Raw genomic sequence first — 19,277 nt, 5'->3', positions numbered from 1 at the left:
TAAGAAATGTAAGAAAATTTCTCGCGCTGAGCGTGAGAGGGGAAAAAAATAATGTCACCCCAAACCCCAGCAGTGACCTTTGAACACTTCAGAGAAGCAATGTAAAACCAGGACAGCATTCTCCAGTTAGAGCCGGCCGTGAACACAGCACGCATGCGCACAGCGCCCTGCTGCGCCGCGGCGTGGCGGCGCGAGGCGCGTGGCGTGACGTCAGGCGAGGCGCGTGGCGTGACGTCAGGCGAGGCGCGCGGGGCGGTGCCCGGAAGCGGAAGCGAGTCGGTCGGCGTTTGGGCTGCGGAAGCGGCGGGCGGAGGCCGCGGTGTCGGTTCTGAGGGGGACGGCGAAGGGAAGGGAGCGGAGCTGAGCTCCACCGCCGGCAGCCGCGGGCCCACGCTCTCTCCTGCGGTTTCCTTCCCCCCCGCTCCGCTATGGCGAGCATCTCCAACAACCTGCAGGTAGAGCGGCACCGGCCCTGCGCGGGGCGGAGCCGGCAGGCGGCAGCCGTCAGGGGGGTGTCCTGGGCCGGGCCTGGGGGCGGAGAGGGGACTCAGCTTGGGACTAGGGAGTTGAATTCTCGCATCCCCACTGGGCTCTTCTGACGGAGGCCCTGATTCCCTGGGGAGGGGGCAGGGAGGGGGAGCTGCCGGGCAAGCGGTCTCACCAGCCCCTCGGGACGCTGGAGCGGCGGGTCCCGGTGTCTGCCTGGACAGCGCTGTTACGTCTTGTGGTCTGAACGCGTAGTTTGGCTTAGGTTTTTTCTAAGACTCCTCGCCTGTTCCGTTTTTCTATTTGCATTAACCTCGGTTGGGGCAGTATAATCGGTTCTGTGGGCGGTTGGTGAAACAGGTTTGGAAACTACCTAAGTTAAAAATACACATTTTTCTCTGTGGTTGTTTTAAACTATTATCATATCTGTAAACTTATTATGGCCATGTAATGCTTGTACTGACAACGTTGGGGGAGATATCACAGAGAATAAGAAGGAGAATTAAACCTGTTTAAGCTGATCACAGAATCATTTCTGTCAGAAGAGACCTTGAGGATCATCAAGCCCAACCATAACCTAACTCTAGCACTAAATCATGGCCCTACGAACCTCATCTAAACGCCTTTTAAACACCTCAAGGGATGGTGACTCCACCACTTCCCTGGGCAGCCTGTTCCTAATGCCTGACAACCCCTTCCATGAAGAATTTTTTCCTAGTATCCAATCTAAACCTCCCCTGGCACAACTGTTCTTTCTGAGGGTGATGTTCATCAAACTATCAAGCCATAGCCTGATAAATACAACTTGTGCCTCATGGATAGTTAGAGCGGGTCATCTATGCCCTAGTTTGTACAATTTTCTAAGAAATTATATCCTGTTAGATAGCAGTGCTCTTCATCACAGTAACAGGCCAAGATGCCTGCCGGTGTAATGAAGTGTTAGGGCTGAGAATCTAATACCCAAGTAATAGTCTTCTGGGTGTTTACAAAAATAGAATATACCAAAAGCAGTCAATACATGATCTAGACTTTTTTTCTATTTCAGAGGATCAGGGCCGCAACATGCTCTGTTTTCTCCAGTTCCATTTTAGCAGGTGGCCTTTGCCATTTATTCTTTGGATTTATTCTCACATGCATCACTGTCTTTGTACTGTATCCTGGAATAATTTGACTGTTATATGGTAATTTAAGTCGCTAAAGGGACTTAAGAACTTTAAGAAGAAAGTAACTTCTTTTGGGGCTTAGTTTTTGCTCTTTTCCTGGATTCAAATGGTGCATAGAGAGGCCTAACAGAGCCAGCACAAGATGAAGATGAACAGCAAGGAGGGGACTGCTCATTTGTATGTGGTAAACTGCTTATCAGCTCAAATCTTCTTCCAAAAAGAAAGGCTAAGTTCTGTTTCAAAGAAACAGATGCTTAAAGTGTCCCAACACTTGCCACAAACAAGCTGTGGAGTCTGCTTTATTGGATCATTGTTTTTATAGAAAGTACTCTTTGATTTCAGGTAGATCCAGTGAGATGATCTTTGCTTCCAAGACACCAACACAAAGCAGCAGAATGGGAGATTTTGGTGTTTCTTCTCTCATGCCTATGGTTTACTATCTTTGGTTTGCCTGAAATACATCAGAGTATCCAGATCATGGCAAGAGTATTTGTACTGGAATGTCTGATGAAAGCTCCTTGCTGCAGTTGAAGCTCTCCACCTTGCTCCCTGGCATTACCATAACGATCCTGAGCATACTAACAATGTTTAGGAAAAGAAATTGACATAAAGTGGAAAAGCAGGTGTGGGGCTATAGAAGATTTAGTTACTGTTGGTTAACTCTGGCTAATCAGTTGCCTTTTTTAAGCTTACATGAGCTAGTCATTCAAACTGACACTTTTAATTGTCCTGAAATGGTATAGGCATTCGAAGGAGCAAAGTGTAATAAAAAGTAATAAGCACTTAAGAGCAAAGGAGTAACAGTGATAGCAACAAATCCACAGGCCAATGTATGCAATACGATGGCTTAAGTCACAGTCAGTTTTATTTGAAACTAGCTCAGCAAACAAATTAAAAATCCATCTATAACTTCTAGAACTTTTCTTGATGCTCATTGAGTTGGGTATGTTTTCTGTCTAGTGGGGTTTTTTCTCCCTTCCTACTGGAGTGGTAACTAGAATTTCTCACTTGAATATCAAGAACCTAAATCCTTCTGGAGAAGCCAAACAAACAGTCAGTCTTTGAAGATGTCTCCCAGCATAGGGTTGGACAAGAGATAGTAGTAGTTTCAGTGCATTGTAATCATGTACTTCCTGCATTGACTCTGCTGTTGACAGGGTTTTCTGGTGTTACAACTCGATTCAAAGTGTTTGTGTCTGCAATGAAAAAAACTTAAAATGGGTTTCCAACTCTTTCCATAATAAATGCAAGAGATTAGTAAGAAAAACTGCATAGACAAACCAGTAGTAGTTCCAGCTTTGTACACAGAAGCTTATTCTTCTCACTTAGACTTTTGTGTGTGCTAGTTTCATCAGTTTGTTAATCACTGTTCATAAAAGGACAGAAATATTGTGTCATGCACCACCTAAGACCTACAATCAGTTGCCTTCAACTTTTTGGAGTAGATGTTGAAGAGCAGAAGAACTGGCCATCAAAAAACAGCTTAAAAAGTCTCTTTAATCGTGCAAAATGCTTTCGCGCAGCAGGTAATTATTTGCTTGTGTTACAGAAAGCAATAGACCTCGCTAACAAGGCAGCGCAAGAAGATACAGCAGGAAATTATGAGGAAGCCTTCCGCTTGTACCAACATGCTGTGCAGTATTTTCTCCATGTTGTTAAATGTAAGTCTAATGTATTGGATGATTAAGTAGAGTTTAGTGGTCAAATTACCCAGAGTAATCTCTTATGTTGACATCAGTATTTAAATTTTTACTTTCATCAGTTGATACTTGCTCATTGTAGTTTGATTGAGGTCATATATTTAAGACAGGGGTTTGCTATCTCTCATTTGAACTTTGTAGCAATGTTTCAGGCTGGCCACTGCACATGAAGAAATGTGACAATAAGTCACATAAGGGATCCCTATATTTCTGTTGTGCTGAAAACCACTTGTTACGCAATAAACTTTTGTTGTATCTACGGAGTGGTTTTTTTTCCTCCTCAACTCATGCTGCTTGCCTTTCTACAGTGTCTCTGCTGGCATTTTTTGCTTAATCTCATAGTCTTGCTGTTCATCGTGGCCAAAAAAATGTATGAGATGGATTTGTATGTTGTAATTCTTCTTCAGTTCCCATATTCTCATTATTATTATTTTATGCCTTTGTTTTCCCACTTCTGTGTACCTTTTGCATCACATCCACTGTTTGTATGCAAGGAGTGGGCTTTCTTTATGTAGGTGCAGCCATAATCTAAGTGGACTTGCTTGCCTGACATAAGTGACTTGAAAAAAACGCAACTATTTTCTTTATAGACACTTAGGATGATCTGTGTTTATCACTTCCTATCCATTTATATCTTATAGACGTTAACAGATTATCACTTTCTATGCTTTTAGCAATATTGATGCACTTCTGGAAACTTAACACATAAACCTAACATGTTAAATTTTGATTGCTGATTTGAAATACTGTAATAGTGACTAAGAAAACAGTGAGGCTGTTGAACCACACCTAACTCTTTCAGATATTTTATATAATTTTCTTTATCATGTGAACATCTTTTACAATTAGCAGGCTATGGAAAAATAAAGTATGTTTCTAAATAAATGTTCCCTGACACACAGAGCTTCTTGATGATCTATTTTATAAAAGGAGTTATTAAGACAATGTATAGCTGCTTGAAAGGCTGACAGAAAAGCTTCCAGTGCCATTGTCCTTAATCCTTTACAGTCAAATTTTAAGCCAAAGCAATGTTCAAGCATGTATTGGATTTCTGGTAGGTGATGGCATCCTTCCTGTCACTTCTTTACATGGTATAGTGGAAAATAAGTAATTGAGGTGTTTGGTTATGTGGTGAGCCCTGAGAGAGATATATTGATAAGTTATAAAGGAGACAGAGATTTAGTCTTGCTTTCTGATTGATGTACACGTGTTTTGCTGTTAACAAATTATTGTTTCTCTTCAAACTCTTAGATGAAGCACAGGGTGATAAAGCAAAACAGAGCATTAGAGTGAAATGTGCAGAATACTTGGACAGAGCAGAAAAGCTGAAAGAATATCTGAAAAAGAGACAAAAAACTGCACCAAAACCAGTTAAAGAGTCTGGTCCTACTGATGGAAAAGGGTATGTTTTTGGATAAGGTAAAGCAAAATACTTCCTGAACTAAGCTTATTAAAAAATTCAGCTCTTCAAAGATCATTTTAACTAGTGTTTTTGAAATGCTTTACATGACTTACTAATCCTGAAATACAGTGGGTTAATAAAACAAATAAGCAAACAAACAAACATGAATTAGCATCACAGGCATTTGTGCTTATTTGCTAAAATGTGTGAACAGTTGCACAGGAAATTCACTGAAGAATTAAAGCTGCTTCAGACTAACACATACTTATTGGATTTAATGGAAATGAGCCCGATGACCCTTAAAATTTTTCTACATGTGAACGCTTACTAACTAGAAAATAAATTCAGACTGATGATTACTGTGGCCCAAGTTTGATCTGTCTTGCACTTGGTGAGAGGTGCAAAGCTCTATGCAGGATGAAGTTCTGTAAGATGGACTGAATTGCTCTGATGCCTTGCTGCTGCCTAGTCTCTCCACTGCTTTCTTTTTATTGTTTTTTTTTTTTTCATTTTGCATTTTGGAGAGCTGAACAAGCAGTGCCTCTTTTGCATTTGCTACTACCTTTATTGGGATAGGAGAGAGGAAGGGTTCAGGATGATACCTTCTGTTGGGATTGCTCTTTTTTAGCAGTCCTGAACAGCTAGAGTTGCTCAGTTGTCTCTTGAAACTTCACATGATTTTTTGGTCTCCTTTGTTGTCTACTCGTCTCATCAGTTTTATTTTTGGAGCTGTACTGTGTTCTGCTTGTTTATAATAGAAGGAGTTGGTGATATCACAGAGGCAACCTGTATTTTCATGACCTTCACCCCAGTTGTTCACTAACTCTTTTTTTTCCTTCTTTAACTTCCACTTTCCTGTGCTCTGAGAAGAGGAGAGTGTAGAGTTTCACAGTAGTAAATGACATTGACCATGTCCTGTTGCAGCTCCAGATAGGGAATAAGTGCCAGTGTCTACAAATAAACTGTTTTAGTGCTTCCCTGTTGCTCAGTACAAGGGCTTTTGTTTCATACAGCTGGCTCAAAGCATGTAGAAGTGTGTTAATAGAGCTCAGACCCATAAGAGGAAGTTGAGATGCTGACGAGACTGAATTAGAAAGAATGTCACGTAGAAAAGCAGGAGTACAATGTTGTAAACTTGTAGAAATCTGAAAGCATCTCAAGGTTTCTTTCATTCCTCAGACTGGTGTTTTTTCTGCTTTTTGCTTTCTGATTTTTATTCTAAGACAGCAGTCTCTTTAATTGTATTTCAACTGTTTTTTTTCTTGTTTCCAAATTAGGAATGACAGTGATGGTGAAGAAGAGTCAGAGGATCCTGAAAAAAAGAAGCTACAGAATCAACTTCAAGGTAATTTTGAAGCATCTTTTTCTTTAAATAGGTGTGGCTTCAGTCAGGCAAATTCCTGTATTTTTGCAATTGAAATGTTATGGATTCACTTACTGTCTGTAAGTTACTCAACTACTAGTATGTACTCTTCACATACGCAAGCATGGTCTTTATGGAAGGATGGGTTTGTATGCCATGAAGTTATACAGTGACTATGTTGAAATTTATCTCATGTACCCTATGCTTCATGTTAAAATTGTACCATTTATCAGGATAGCATTTTCCAAAGGTAGAAGTTGCAAGATCCCAGGTAGCTATTGGCTAGACTGAATCAGTATTTTTTTACTCTTAAGTGTATTAGATTGTTGCCTGAGGTACCAGACATCATACAAATGCTTAGTGTAAGCAAGATTATTTTCACCAAAAATCTTGTGATCAAGTGTAGGAATTGCGAATATGGATTCTTACTTGTTTATATAGTAATGGGCACCATTTTTTCATATGTGGTGATGATGCTCTCCCAGTTGAGTAAGATAATAGTCTGGGTTTTTGAACTCAAATGCCGAATATAGTCAGTGATGCAATGTGTAGCAGCTACCAGCAAGTTTTGTGCACAGTAAAACAAGAGGGTTTGCTTGATATTTATTACCCTTTAATGGTGAAGAATTGTTAAGGTCTTCCCTGCCAGAAGGTGCTTATGTATCTGAAGGAACTTCATTGTTCTCCCCCTGTTTTTCAGCGTAACAAAGATTGAATGTATTTACCAGATTTCTGATTGTGCAATTTCAGGAGCTATTGTACCATATTTGGAAACTGCACCATCCTTTTTCTACTGCTCTACACGTTTATTTAATCCTATGCACAGTTCTGTGGAACAATTTTCTGTATTTTAAAATAACAGAAAAATGAAGAGCATTGAACTCTTATCCTGTCTCTCACTCTTCATTTCTTCCCACATGAATCTGAACTTCAATTCTTTCTTCAAGAAACCATTTCTTGCACCCACCACTTCTTTGATACTTTCTATAAAATCACAGCATTCTTGCTTATATATTTGATTGCTTGGAAGTCTGAGGTGAGAGATTCTTGGTACCTTTAAACTTAACACAGGAGTCTGTTATTCAGATAATACAAGCTCTGGGCAGTCTTCAAATTACTCATCTTCATTTTGCTTCACACAACAGCCACAGAAATTTTTCATGTTTGATTTTGCTGTCTTATTACTCTTAGCTGACTTTGCCTTGCAGAACTTTCCCAAATCTGTGGGTATTTATCAAGATTTTAATTATAATGGCAACTTGGTGTATTGTGGGAGAAGTGACTGGATAGTAGTTGTGGGTCTATTGCCATGTACTCTTGTTTAGAATTTTAAAGGCCTTTGGCACTTTATTGCTTAATCTTCCAGCTATTAACATACACCTACAAAATTAGGAACCTTGCAATTCCAGTTCTATTTGTCTCCGGGTATAGGTGATCTCTTACACTGCAGTAATTTCAGTTACCATGGTATGTCTGGTGCAGTTAACTCTGGTATTTCAACTTTGAAATTATCTCCTGTTCCTATGTGAACTGTTACCTGTTCTGCTGATTATTTTAGTGATGGAGCACATAGTTCTGTTTACTTTAAGAAAATCCGAGATGTAATCAACGTGCCGAAGGAATTAAATGCACTGGAAGTGGGTGGTTGAATTAATTCCAGTATATAGATTGCAAGCTAAGACAGTTGGCAATTAACCTCCTCTATAACATTTTAAACATTTTTAACAATATGATGTTGCTTTTGGACTCTAAATTCCAATTTTTTAACAATTGCAATTGTAAACAGAAATTGTTCATTTCAATCTGATGGAAAATGAATGCAGCAAAAGAAAAAATCTCAAAGGAAGTACTTAAAAAGGAAGCATTATTTGCTTTATTCGTTAGGCAGTGAGTAACAGTACATTTTCAATCCTGTAAAAGGAAAAAAAAGCCTTAAATTATGTCAGAGCTCTGAAGGCATAAGGTGAAAGTGTCAAGAAAATAGCTGGTGAGAGCCAATTGTGAAATTATGGAAAACCCCCTGTAGAGAAATAGGGCAACTGAAACTTTCAGTGTGTTTGAGTATTTAGGTAAGCATTGGGTTGGCTGACATTTGTTCACCTGAGAAAATTTCTCTTACCCTTTGAATTTGCCTTGGCTAGGTTTATGAGATCTAATGTTCAGTCACCAGCTCAGATCCAGTTTGTTCCATTTAAAAGCAGTCAACAAATAATTTTTAGCATGTCAGACTAAGCAATCTGAAGTCTGAAGAGAAAGCTAAATTACAGCTTGGTTGGCGAAAATCAAGCTGAACTTCTTGATTGAGCAAAATGAGACTTGGTGTGATAAACTTTGAGGGATCATACCTTGGCTAAGAACATACTTCTGCAGCTAAGCAGGCTCCATATAACTTTTCTGATAGTTTCAGCCCTAGTTCTCAAAGCTCTTTGGCATTAGATGGTCTCATTGTTTGCTGCATGTCTGGAGATACCAAAATAATTACTTCATCTGCTGGTAAATCTTCTAAGTCCTGGGCTAGTGCAGCTACATTTGAATTCTTCAAGAAGTACAATGGTGGTTTAGTGAGGACATGGTGCTTGGGTACCTATTAGTGAAGGTACTCATCTGTGACTACTAAATGCACATTTGCTGGTCAGTTATGGACTAGCTTTGACGACTGCAGGAGTATAACTGTTAAGTATTCTGGTTACCTATGGTTTCTTGTGGTAAAACAATGTGACAGGTTTCTGTAGCAATAACATCAATTTAACTAACAGTATTTGGTGTTTGTATCTACTTAGAAATGCCTCTGTTTTATTCAGTATGGACATGCACATAGATCTCTTAACTATTTCTTTTTTTCCAAAATGGAATTTATTGAAGCTGTGAAAAGATATGTGCAATTCTGATTTATACCATATTTTCTTAAAGGAGCAATTGTTATGGAGCGACCAAACGTCAAATGGAGTGATGTTGCTGGTCTCGAAGGTGCCAAAGAAGCACTTAAAGAAGCAGTCATCTTGCCTATTAAGTTTCCACACCTGTTTACAGGTAAGAATTACAGCATTTATTTGCTTTTGGCCAGTCAGGACCAGCGCTGGGGTCTGAGGAAAGTGTTATGCCAGTGTGTCAGAGACTTAAGCTGAGCTCTTAACAAAAAGATTGTGATCCATCCGACAGAAATTTCATGGGTTGAGGCGGAAAACCTCTGAGTAAATTAGGGGGACATCATCAGAAAAATAGGTTCAGTCTTTCTACCATATTTTGAAGACTGCTGTTTTCTCTCTTGCAGGAAAGAGAACACCCTGGAGAGGGATTCTCCTGTTTGGACCACCAGGAACAGGAAAGTCTTACTTAGCAAAAGCTGTGGCAACAGAAGCAAACAACTCTACCTTCTTCTCCGTATCTTCCTCTGACCTTGTCTCAAAGTGGTTGGGTGAAAGTGAAAAGTAAGTTGGAGTTGTCAGAGGTCCAGGAAAACATTGGCAAGAAGAAATTAATATAGATAAGTTGCTGTAAAGAAAAACAACCTTCAGGTGTTTCTATACTTCATCCTGCAGTGCCATGTGAAGATATCATTATGTACTGCCTTTTGTGCTGAAAAAAAAAAAAATAGCTCAGAAAGGCTTTGGGAACACCATGGAGCTCATCCCCTTCTAAATTCAGCTGTGATTGCACACTGCATTGGTCTGAAGTGTTGGGGTACTTTGCCTCTTGGCATCTCCTCACTCATCTGTCCCAGCAGCTCTGCTGCTACCGTGTGGCATTTCTTTATCCATACAGAGGTGTTTTTTCTTTATCCTGATTTGAAATAAAATCTGGGATACATAAGAGACTTCCAGAAATAGGTTGAAGGAAAGAAAATTTTGTTGTTCCCCATGCTAACTCTTTGTTTGTTACTATGTGATATGTGTAGAAGACCAGGAAGCCTGAAGTGACATGTTGGCTGAAGTCTAGAAGTGCAGGCATCTGTCCATCTAGGCTTCCAATGAAGATTTGCTGAATTAAGAAAAAGCTCTGGGTTGTTTGTACAGAAAAGACTTTGATGATGAAGATACTTGTCGAAACCATGCTTTAATAATTTGAAGTGTGGGTCAACTGAGCAACACTATTTAAAGTTGATAGGATGAAAAAGAAAGGCCCTTAGAGAGTGTTTGAACTGAGACTTTTTTCCCAAAAGCTGGGAACCTTAAGCTGCTTTTCTTCTGTTGCGAAAGGAATAAAGAACTTGAGTCCAGCTTGGCTTTTTTTCTGTGACTTCATTTGAGACTGTTGCCTGAGATGTAGTGCTGATAATGTGAAGAATTTCCCAGCATGTTCCTGTTTATTTTCCTTTTTAGCTTAGTAAAATGTGTTAATAAGATACAGCTAAGTTTTGGGTTTGTTTTTTCAAATCAACTTTTCTTGTCATATAAAAAGTGTTTAGTAAAGTTGTATAATGTAAATGTATGTGTTATTTCTTACAAAGTCTCTAGAATTAATCTGATTAAGTTAAGAGGAAGTGGCTGTATCATAATCTTAAAAGTATCTGTTTATATTTGTGTAATCATTAAGATAACTGAATCTGTTTCCTTTTTTAAGATTAGTGAAAAACTTGTTCCAGCTTGCCAGAGAAAACAAGCCTTCTATTATCTTCATTGATGAGATAGATTCCCTCTGTGGATCAAGAAGTGAAAATGAAAGTGAGGCGGCTAGACGGATAAAAACAGAGTTTCTAGTCCAGATGCAAGGTAAGTTTATTTGGTTTTCAGAGCCAGTCAAAGGAATTAAGATAAGTATTTTAAGCATAGCTTGCATGAGAACACTAAAAAGATCTGCAGTTCCACTGTGTTAAATTTTGATGACATTTTAGAACACTGTCCTGTTTATTATCTAAACAATGAAGTTATTTCTTCCCTGATATAGGGGTTGGTGTTGACAATGAAGGAATCTTGGTGTTAGGCGCGACAAACATACCCTGGGTTTTGGATTCAGCTATCAGGAGAAGGTATGATGGCATTTTTTTCATGGTATGAAATTCTCAACTGTTGTGAGGGTTTGGTGTGAGACTACCCGAGGCAGTAATCTAGCTCAAGTTTTCAGACATGGCTAATGTTCTACAACTCAGTTCCATGAGGTGGACTGAGCTAAACAAATGGCCTCTTGCCCTTTCAAAGAGGTAGGTTCTTCACTCTTATACCAGCCCTGTATTTTCTTTGATCTGTCGGTTAGCTGATTGTGCTTGAGCAAGCAAAAAACTATCCTGTTTCCTTGTTGGTTGGTTTTCTGGCGGTCTTGGGTGGCAGGTTACAAAATATGCACCTCAGAAGGGTAAGAGAGGGTAGAGCTTTCCTTTTCAGCTGTTACCAAACTGTTGAATACCTTGAGATATTTCAGGGATTAACCTTACATTACAGAGAAACACTGTGTTTTTCTAATAGTCAGGCATAATTTGTCAACTTTTAGTGCATGTTTTTATGCTTTTTTGTAGATAAAAAGGCTTCAATACAGGTATCTGATTAGCTGGAGCATTCTTTCAGCTGCAGAGCAACAGAGGACAAATACAGCTATGTGACACGTATAATTATGTTGTGATGAGGATGCAGCTTGCATAATGGCCATTTTTGTAGGCTGAAGAAACAACTCTTTTGTGTGACTGTCACTGGCTTTTATTTACTTAATTCAAGCTCACCATACTTTGGGGGTTGGACCAGGTCATCTCCAGAGGCTGTTTCCAACCTGTATGACTATAGTTCTGTGTGAGACAGATTTAGAGGTGAACGTGTTACTTAAAATTTGAAGTCATTCTTGAAATTCCAGTTCTGGGGTCCACAGTACAAGACAGATATGAACCTGATAGAGTAAGTCCAGAAGGAGACCATGAAAATGGATCAGAGAGCTGGAACACCTCTCCTGTGAAGAAAGGCTGAGGAGGCTGGGGTTGTTCAGCCTGGAGAAGAGAAAGCTCCAGGGAGACTTTATTGCAGCCTGTCAATATATAAAGCAGGTTTATAAGAAAGATGGATAGATGTTTTTGTTTTGTTGGTTTTTTACCAAGGCCAGTAGTGACAGGACAAGAGGCAACAGTTTTAAACTGAAAGAGGGTAAGTTTAGGTTGGCCATAAGGAAGAAATATTTTACGATGAAGGTGCTGAGACAGTGGAACAGGTTACCCAGCAAAGCTGTGGATGTCCCATCATTGGAAGTGTTCAAGGCCAGGCTGGATGGGGCTTTGAGCATCCTGATCTAGTTCAAGATGTCCCTGCACACAGCAGGGGGCTTGGACTAGGTGACCTTTGAAGGTCCCTTCCAACCCAAACTATTCTATGATTCTCTGCAGTGTGAAAAAGTAGTTCTTTAACTCTTGTCCATAAGACATAAAGGAACTTGTACAACAATGCCAGTAATCAAATTAATTTTTCATGGGTTTGTCCCACTTTGTCATGTGTGCCAAGTTAATTGTGTTCTACAGAATTTGGACTTGCTCTTATTTTGTTGGTGGGAGATAATCCCCACTGTGAGAACAGATGCTGCTCCAAAGGAAGAACTGTACTTACCAACATTTTCTTCTGACAACTGTATTGGGAATGACTTCGAATTTGCTTCCAACTGTGAAGTTTAATTTAGGTGAAGACAGTAGAAGGCGGTTATGTTAGCTTGTAATCAGGCAGTTGAGTGTGCAGATTGTTCAGATATACTTTCAAGACTTTTTCCCGTCATTTTTTTCTTTTAAACCACAAACTCTGCTGAAGAGAATCTGGAAGAACTCCAGTCTGAAGAGAAAATCTTTGTTATGAAAAGGAAGTAAATGTTATATTCTGGATGTTAGCTTATGCTAGCTATGATATTATTTATGAGAATGGCTTGTTGAATATTTTCTTTAGATTTTTAAGGTTTATAATACTGAAACTGTTTCTTTCTAATATTGTTAGGAAATAACTATATACTTATTTGCATAAGCTTCTTTCCACTATGCACCTGCACAAGCTAGCATCTGTGTAACGTTTTGCTTTCTCTTTTTTTAAACTAGGTTTGAGAAGCGTATTTATATTCCTTTACCTGAAGACCATGCCAGGGCTGCAATGTTCAAGCTTCACCTTGGTTCAACTCCAAATCTCCTAACAGAATCAGATTATCGAGAGCTTGGAAAGAGAACTGATGGCTATTCCGGTGCAGATATAAGTATCATTGTACGTGATGCGCTGATGCAGCCTGTAAGAAAAGTGCAATCAGCTACTCACTTTAAAAAAGTAAGTAGAAATCAGAAATTTTTCAAGTTACTTCATCTCTGAGAACTATCTTTATTTGAAAATGCCTTGCAAGTAAACTGAATTTGGGTTTAGGTAATACTGCATGTTACGAATGTTCTTTTTATCTACTGAGGGACAACTTGGGAATTCCCCCCCTTTTCTTTTCTTTCCTTCTTCTTCCTCCATCCCTCCCCAGTCCTGCTATAAGAGTGGTGAGGCTTCTTTCTGGTTATCCATGCTGTGTAATCCAAGATTTAATGACTCTTCATGACTCTAGGTAGTATTAAAAGCATTCCGTTCAAAGTTTGACTTAAATAGGAATGTTACAGAGGTTCTCGTTTTCTGTATCAAGTTACTTGGTGCTTCATGTTTTTCTAGCATGTTTAAATTTATTACTTATCCATATGGATTTTAATTAAGCACATTCTGCTTACTTGGCATATTTTTCAAACTGAAAATTTAAGGTTCTTGTAAAGTTCTTGTAAAAACATTGAATCAATGCTACTTGCAAGAGTAGTAAAGAAGCAAGGCAACTGAGTTTTATTTTTTGGGCAGCATGCATCATCCTGTGAATTCTGCTGCAATGTGAATACTAGTTTACCGTTACTTAAGTGCACTTTAAAGAGACTTTTGAAACGATATTGTTTGGCTTATCTTGCAGTTACCTCTACGTACTATGTGCTGACTTAAACATTTATTTGGAGTGTTTGGATCTCAAAAACTTTATTTGACAAAGAACCAACTAGAGTCCTTTAGCACCAATCTATATCCATTAAATCTGGGAAGACTTGTTTTCCCGTGGAGAATTTGCACATATGAGTCATGTTCAGTCAAATTAATTGTTCTTTATAAACCCTTAAGCTCTTAAATTGAAAAAAAATAGAAGTGTGATAATGTCATCAGTGATACAAACAGAGCTCCAAATACATACAATATGTATCAGTTAAATAAAACTATGTTTTTTCCTGTGTAGTAGTTTTTTTTTTAGAGCAGACCCTAAAGGGCCCTAAACCAAACAGCTACAGTTATTTTGAATTGAAGATGTACTCCATGTACTCCATGTACTTTCTTCCAAGGAACACATAGAGTTTAAGATTCAAAGAGGACGGAACACTTAAATCCATTATGGTCCAGAATGTGGGAGGACTATTTAAGTTTCCAGATTCTGCATTAAGGAAACCTTTGCCAACTTTGTAGTTATTAAAATAGACCTGCGTCCTGTCTTTTGAGGGGGAAATCCACACTGCCACCATGATGGAAACAAACAAAAAAAAAACAACAGCATTTTAAAGGGTTTTTGAGGAGCTTTTCACAGTTAAAAAACAAAATGAGTATTTTAAAACACTTTAAGTTTCTTCTGGGGGCAACTCAGCAGTAACACTGTGATGTAAACTGTATTTGTTTAAAAATAAGCAGCTGTTTTGATATATCAAGGACTTTCTAGATGCTTGCTGCCCTTAAGCAGTGATTGCCTGAAGTATTTATCCACTGTTGACTTTAAATGACAATGACATTTCTGGGTAAAGGCTGTTACCTTTTAGCCTTTTGTTCAAATTTGGAAGAATCTGAGGAATGTCTGACTGCTGTGGAGCAATGAAATAACCTCAGTTGTCACAGTTTGCAGAGCAACCCAGAAGCAATTCTTACCTCTTATCTCCTTTTGTCCCAAAAAAAAAGGATGGGGAAAAAACCCACAACTACAGTACTTTGAGGGCTCTGACATAAGTCAAGTTGATTCCACCTGTGTTTTTAGCACTTTCAGTGGATGTGATTTCCTGTTTTTATAAGCAAAATCTTAGCTTTATGAATTATTTTAATCATAACAGACAACCTGCCCCAGCTAAATAGTGCTTTCCTCAGTTTATTACTAATTCATTGTAAACCATTCCTTGCTCTCTATCATAACGCAGGTTTGAACATTACAATATGTGTTTTTCAGCATTGTGCTTGAAATGCAGTTTAGAATAGCAAATCCAGTTCTGTGCTGTTAAAAATAGCCAGTTACTGTGTTGTCTTTCAATCTTTGCATATGGTTTGAGTTCCCATGGATGTGTGATGCTTCAGGTAATGATGAAAGAAAAGTGTGGATCCCAGATAATGTGTTGCAGAAAGGGAAGAGGCACCTGGTGCAGCTTTTTTGGGTCTTCCCTTGTGTGTCTGGAAAAATAAAAAAGGGTGGTTTCTGTTCTCCCACTAGATGGCCCTGTTTTCTACTGAGTGCTGCTGTGGTGGCATCAGAAAAGGTGCTCAGAACTTTGTAGTGCAGTGTGTCAAAGACTGAAAATCCAACTCTGGCTTCCTGACTTGAGAGCCTAAAGGATAATTACTCTAAAGTGTTTAGGAGGCTGTTAACCACTGATGAATGAACTCACAAAGTGTCCAGGGACTAGGAAGAGTGGTCTTCTCCAACTACATTTCCTGGCTTGCTGTTTTTCTGGAAAAATACTCAACTTAAGGAAGAAGTGGCTCCTGGGATTTGATCTTATGTGAACTTCAGTATCTGGCTACAGCTGCATGTTTTCAAAGTGAATGATGCCAGTGCTTTTGTACCCTTTCTCTTCACAGGACATGTCTTTTCAGTGGGTGGGACATCTGCTGAAATGAAGGAATGTTTTTGCTCTAAAGATACTGTTCTGCTTCTGGTTTTTGTCCTTAAAATTATAACTCCTATAAACTGAGTATTTTCTTATTTTTAGGTAAAAGGACCATCACTGTCTAATCCAAATATGATGGTAGATTTGTTCACGCCTTGCTCTCCAGGTGATCCTGAAGCCATAGAAATGACATGGATGGAGGTTCCAGGTGATAAATTACTGGAGCCTCAGGTTTCCATGGTAGGTATGCTTTTGTAGCATTTCTTTCTTGCGTTGCAGAACTCTGAAGAGACTTACAGGTAAAGACTCTTTCGAATGGTAATGCAAGGCACTGGCATGCAGCTGCTGTCCTTCATCCATAGACAGCATCTGGCTCTTCCACTGTTCTTCCACTTGTCTTCTATTCTTTTAAAACCTTTGGAATCCTTGCCCCAAGATATACTTCCCTCCCACCACTCTGTAGCATTAATATTGATACTGGGAAATGGGAAGTAATATTCAGTGTAAATTGGGAAGTGGTCTGCTGTAGGCAAATATTGTCCATGAAATCAATACAGGCATAAACAATAAAATGTAAAAAGATGGTGGATGTAACAGTAGTCGTGGTTAAATTTAATCACAGGTGATACAGCTCTTTATCTGTTTTCTTTGTCCGTGTTAAAATATTTGCTTTGGTCTAGAGAATAAAATACAGAATTTTAAGACTAATTAAAATTTTAATTTACTGTTTAAAAAATGCTGTACACTCATTCTATATTTTTCCCCAAGAGCAACAAAAGAAGATTCTGAATTTAAGTACAATGCTTGAGGGAAGGCTGTGCTGCTGTCACTTCTTATGTGTAAACAGTCCTGTAATGAATGCAAGATGTCAGTGTATTTCATGGGGCTCACAAGCCTTTAAAACAGTAGGCAGTGCTTTGCAGATATAACTGTCACTATATTTCAGAAAATACTTTTCTGTGCATAATTACATACTGAGGAAGGACAAAAGGATGTATGCAGGTGTAAGCCTGCCCTAAAACTTCCACCGACATGGTCTAAGCAGATTCTTAATCCGTCTTTCCTGGAATAAAACATAACAATTCCTGTGTGCTAGTATTAGTACCTGGGCTCTGATGCAATGTAGTTGCATAGGCAGTTATTTCAGTGTCCAAAGTTAGTTCTTGTACTTAAAAAGAGCAGGTTTTAATTCTTTCTAAGCAGGGTATCTCTAGTCTGATGAGACAAATATCAAGTCTAGAAAATAATGATGTTAACATTTGGGTTTATCTGTAATTTTATAGTAATATGCAGTGTTAGGCATCTACTTGTTTCAGTTGCTTTTGGCTACAACTTGGTTTGTTTTCTTCCTCCTTTTTATTCATGGGGTGATTTAACTGCTGCTTTCAACTCCACAGATCTGTGATTTTTCTGAACTCCATTTTCTTGTGTCCAAATATTTATCTAGGAAATTGACTGAATTGAAGAGCCAGAAATTACCAGTCGTGAATAGTAAAACTTTGCTAGAGATGAATCACAAGCTATTGTTCTATGTTGCTGGACTATGAAGAGTACATGGGAACTTCTGATTATGTTCCACTTTAAACTGCTGTAGTTAAAGATGGGATGGAAAATAGTAACTGACAGAAAAAAAAAAAAAAAAGGAAGTTTAAGCTTAATTAAAGTTTTGTGTAAATAGGAGTTCCTATGGTCATGTTGTTTTAATAGGCTTTTTAATGCGTATTTGTCTTGGCAACAAGATTGTTAGCAGTAGTATTATACTTGTTTCCGAAAACACTTGTTTTCTTCTTTTTTTCCCAACAGGCCGATATGCTACGGTCACTATCAAGTACAAAACCAACAGTTAATGAACAGGACCTGGAGAAGTTAAAGAAGTTTACAGAAGACTTTGGTCAGGAAGGCTAAACCAAAGATATATGTGGCGCATTAGAACTTTTCATGCTTTCTTAAGTATTCTTGTCTCTTTATTGATGGCAGTTCAAATAAATGCCAATAAAATCACTCCTTTCTTACTTTGCAGAAAGGAACAGAAGATACCTTTGCAAAGCCCCTTAAGCTTTTGTATTGTATTGTTTTCCTCAGATGTCTATTAAATGTCTTCTATTGAAAAATAATAGGAAAATACAATTTTAGGGTGAGACACAAAGTGATGTGGTAACGTCTGTTAAATACTAGAAAACTTCAAATTATTAGTTCAGTTTTAGGTGTTATATAAGAGCCGGGTACAAGTGAGTTTTAAACTCCCAGTAGCCTCAAAAAACGCTTTTTTGAGGAGTGGAAGAGAATATATTTGTCGGGTGTTTTCAGTGTCAGTCAGCCTCCATATTAATTGTTCTCATTTTATTCAGAAAAAATGCAACAAAATTTGCTAATCAAGCATACTGCAAGTGTGGGTTTGCTATTAAAGTAAGAAAGAAAACTCTGAGGATAAGCCTACATGGGCCAGTACTTTGTTTAAATACTGATGAAACTGGTATTTGGCTTTTTCTGCTATGCTGTGTTAAAATTTTGCCTTAAACAGCAAGCTTTTAACTCTTTACTAGCTGATGCACACGTGTCGCTATGCAATCGAGCAAAGGTTTGTTAAATACAAGTATCTCTGAAGGTTTTTGCTGGTTTTTCTTGTTTCTTTTAAATTTGCATTTACTTTCTGCAGGAGTTTAACTCAATTTAGAAACAAAAACGTTAGTAATGTTCTGTTAGATTCCACATGTCAAGGCTGGCAAGGTAGTCTATGGAGAATGTATGGGAGGTGTTTTAAGAAATGAACTTTCACATGTGAGGAGAGTATAACATGTTTTAGCCACACACTTCCCAGTGATTAATTAACTCAGAACCCCACTGATAACAACTGCATATAGGTTACATCAATTTAGTGCTTAAACTTGGGGAGAAGGCTGGCACTTTAGCACAGAAGTACCCTGTTTCCCCGAAAATAAGACAGGGTCTCATTAATTTTTGCTTCAAAAGATGCTTACTTTTTTACATGTGTAGCTGCCTGGACACTATTTAAATTGACTTTTTAATGAACTGTAACTAGGGCTTATTTTTGGAGTAGGGCTTATATTTCGAGCATCCTGAAAAATCATGCTAGGGCTTATTTTCGGGGTAGGTCTTATTTCTGGGGAAACAGGATAGCACTTCCATTGATCTTCTTCTGAAGAACAACAGATTGAGATGTGCCTGAATGTAACTTGCAACACTACAGTGTCAGCGTTGAGTTTGTGCCTTGTAAGTTTGCACTGGCTGTAGATAGAAAACATCATTAGGAAACCTAGAATACTTCATGTTCCATTATCATTGTACAACCCTATCCTGCATATGCTTTGTTTAACTTGCATTAAAAGAAATTTGCACATTT

General features: G+C 38.5%; 1 protein-coding gene across 1 annotated transcript; it reads left to right on the top strand.

The window, feature by feature from the left end:
• The first annotated feature begins 263 nt into the window (after positions 1 to 263).
• VPS4B (vacuolar protein sorting 4 homolog B) lies at positions 264 to 19,277 on the top strand. The gene is made up of 11 exons (XM_082044241.1): positions 264 to 455; positions 3,199 to 3,310; positions 4,601 to 4,751; positions 6,029 to 6,096; positions 9,025 to 9,144; positions 9,386 to 9,542; positions 10,675 to 10,823; positions 10,999 to 11,080; positions 13,103 to 13,322; positions 16,019 to 16,156; positions 17,720 to 19,277. The coding sequence occupies exons 1-11, from the start codon at positions 429 to 431 to the stop codon at positions 17,819 to 17,821; spliced, it is 1,326 nt and encodes a 441-aa protein (XP_081900367.1). The 5' UTR covers positions 264 to 428; the 3' UTR covers positions 17,822 to 19,277.

The sequence above is a fragment of the Streptopelia decaocto genome (assembly GCF_964273445.1).
Source record: "Streptopelia decaocto genome assembly, chromosome: 2".
Lineage (NCBI taxonomy): Eukaryota > Metazoa > Chordata > Aves > Columbiformes > Columbidae > Streptopelia > Streptopelia decaocto.
Note: the sequence above shows the minus strand (reverse complement) of the source record. Positions and strands in the feature narration are given on the sequence as shown.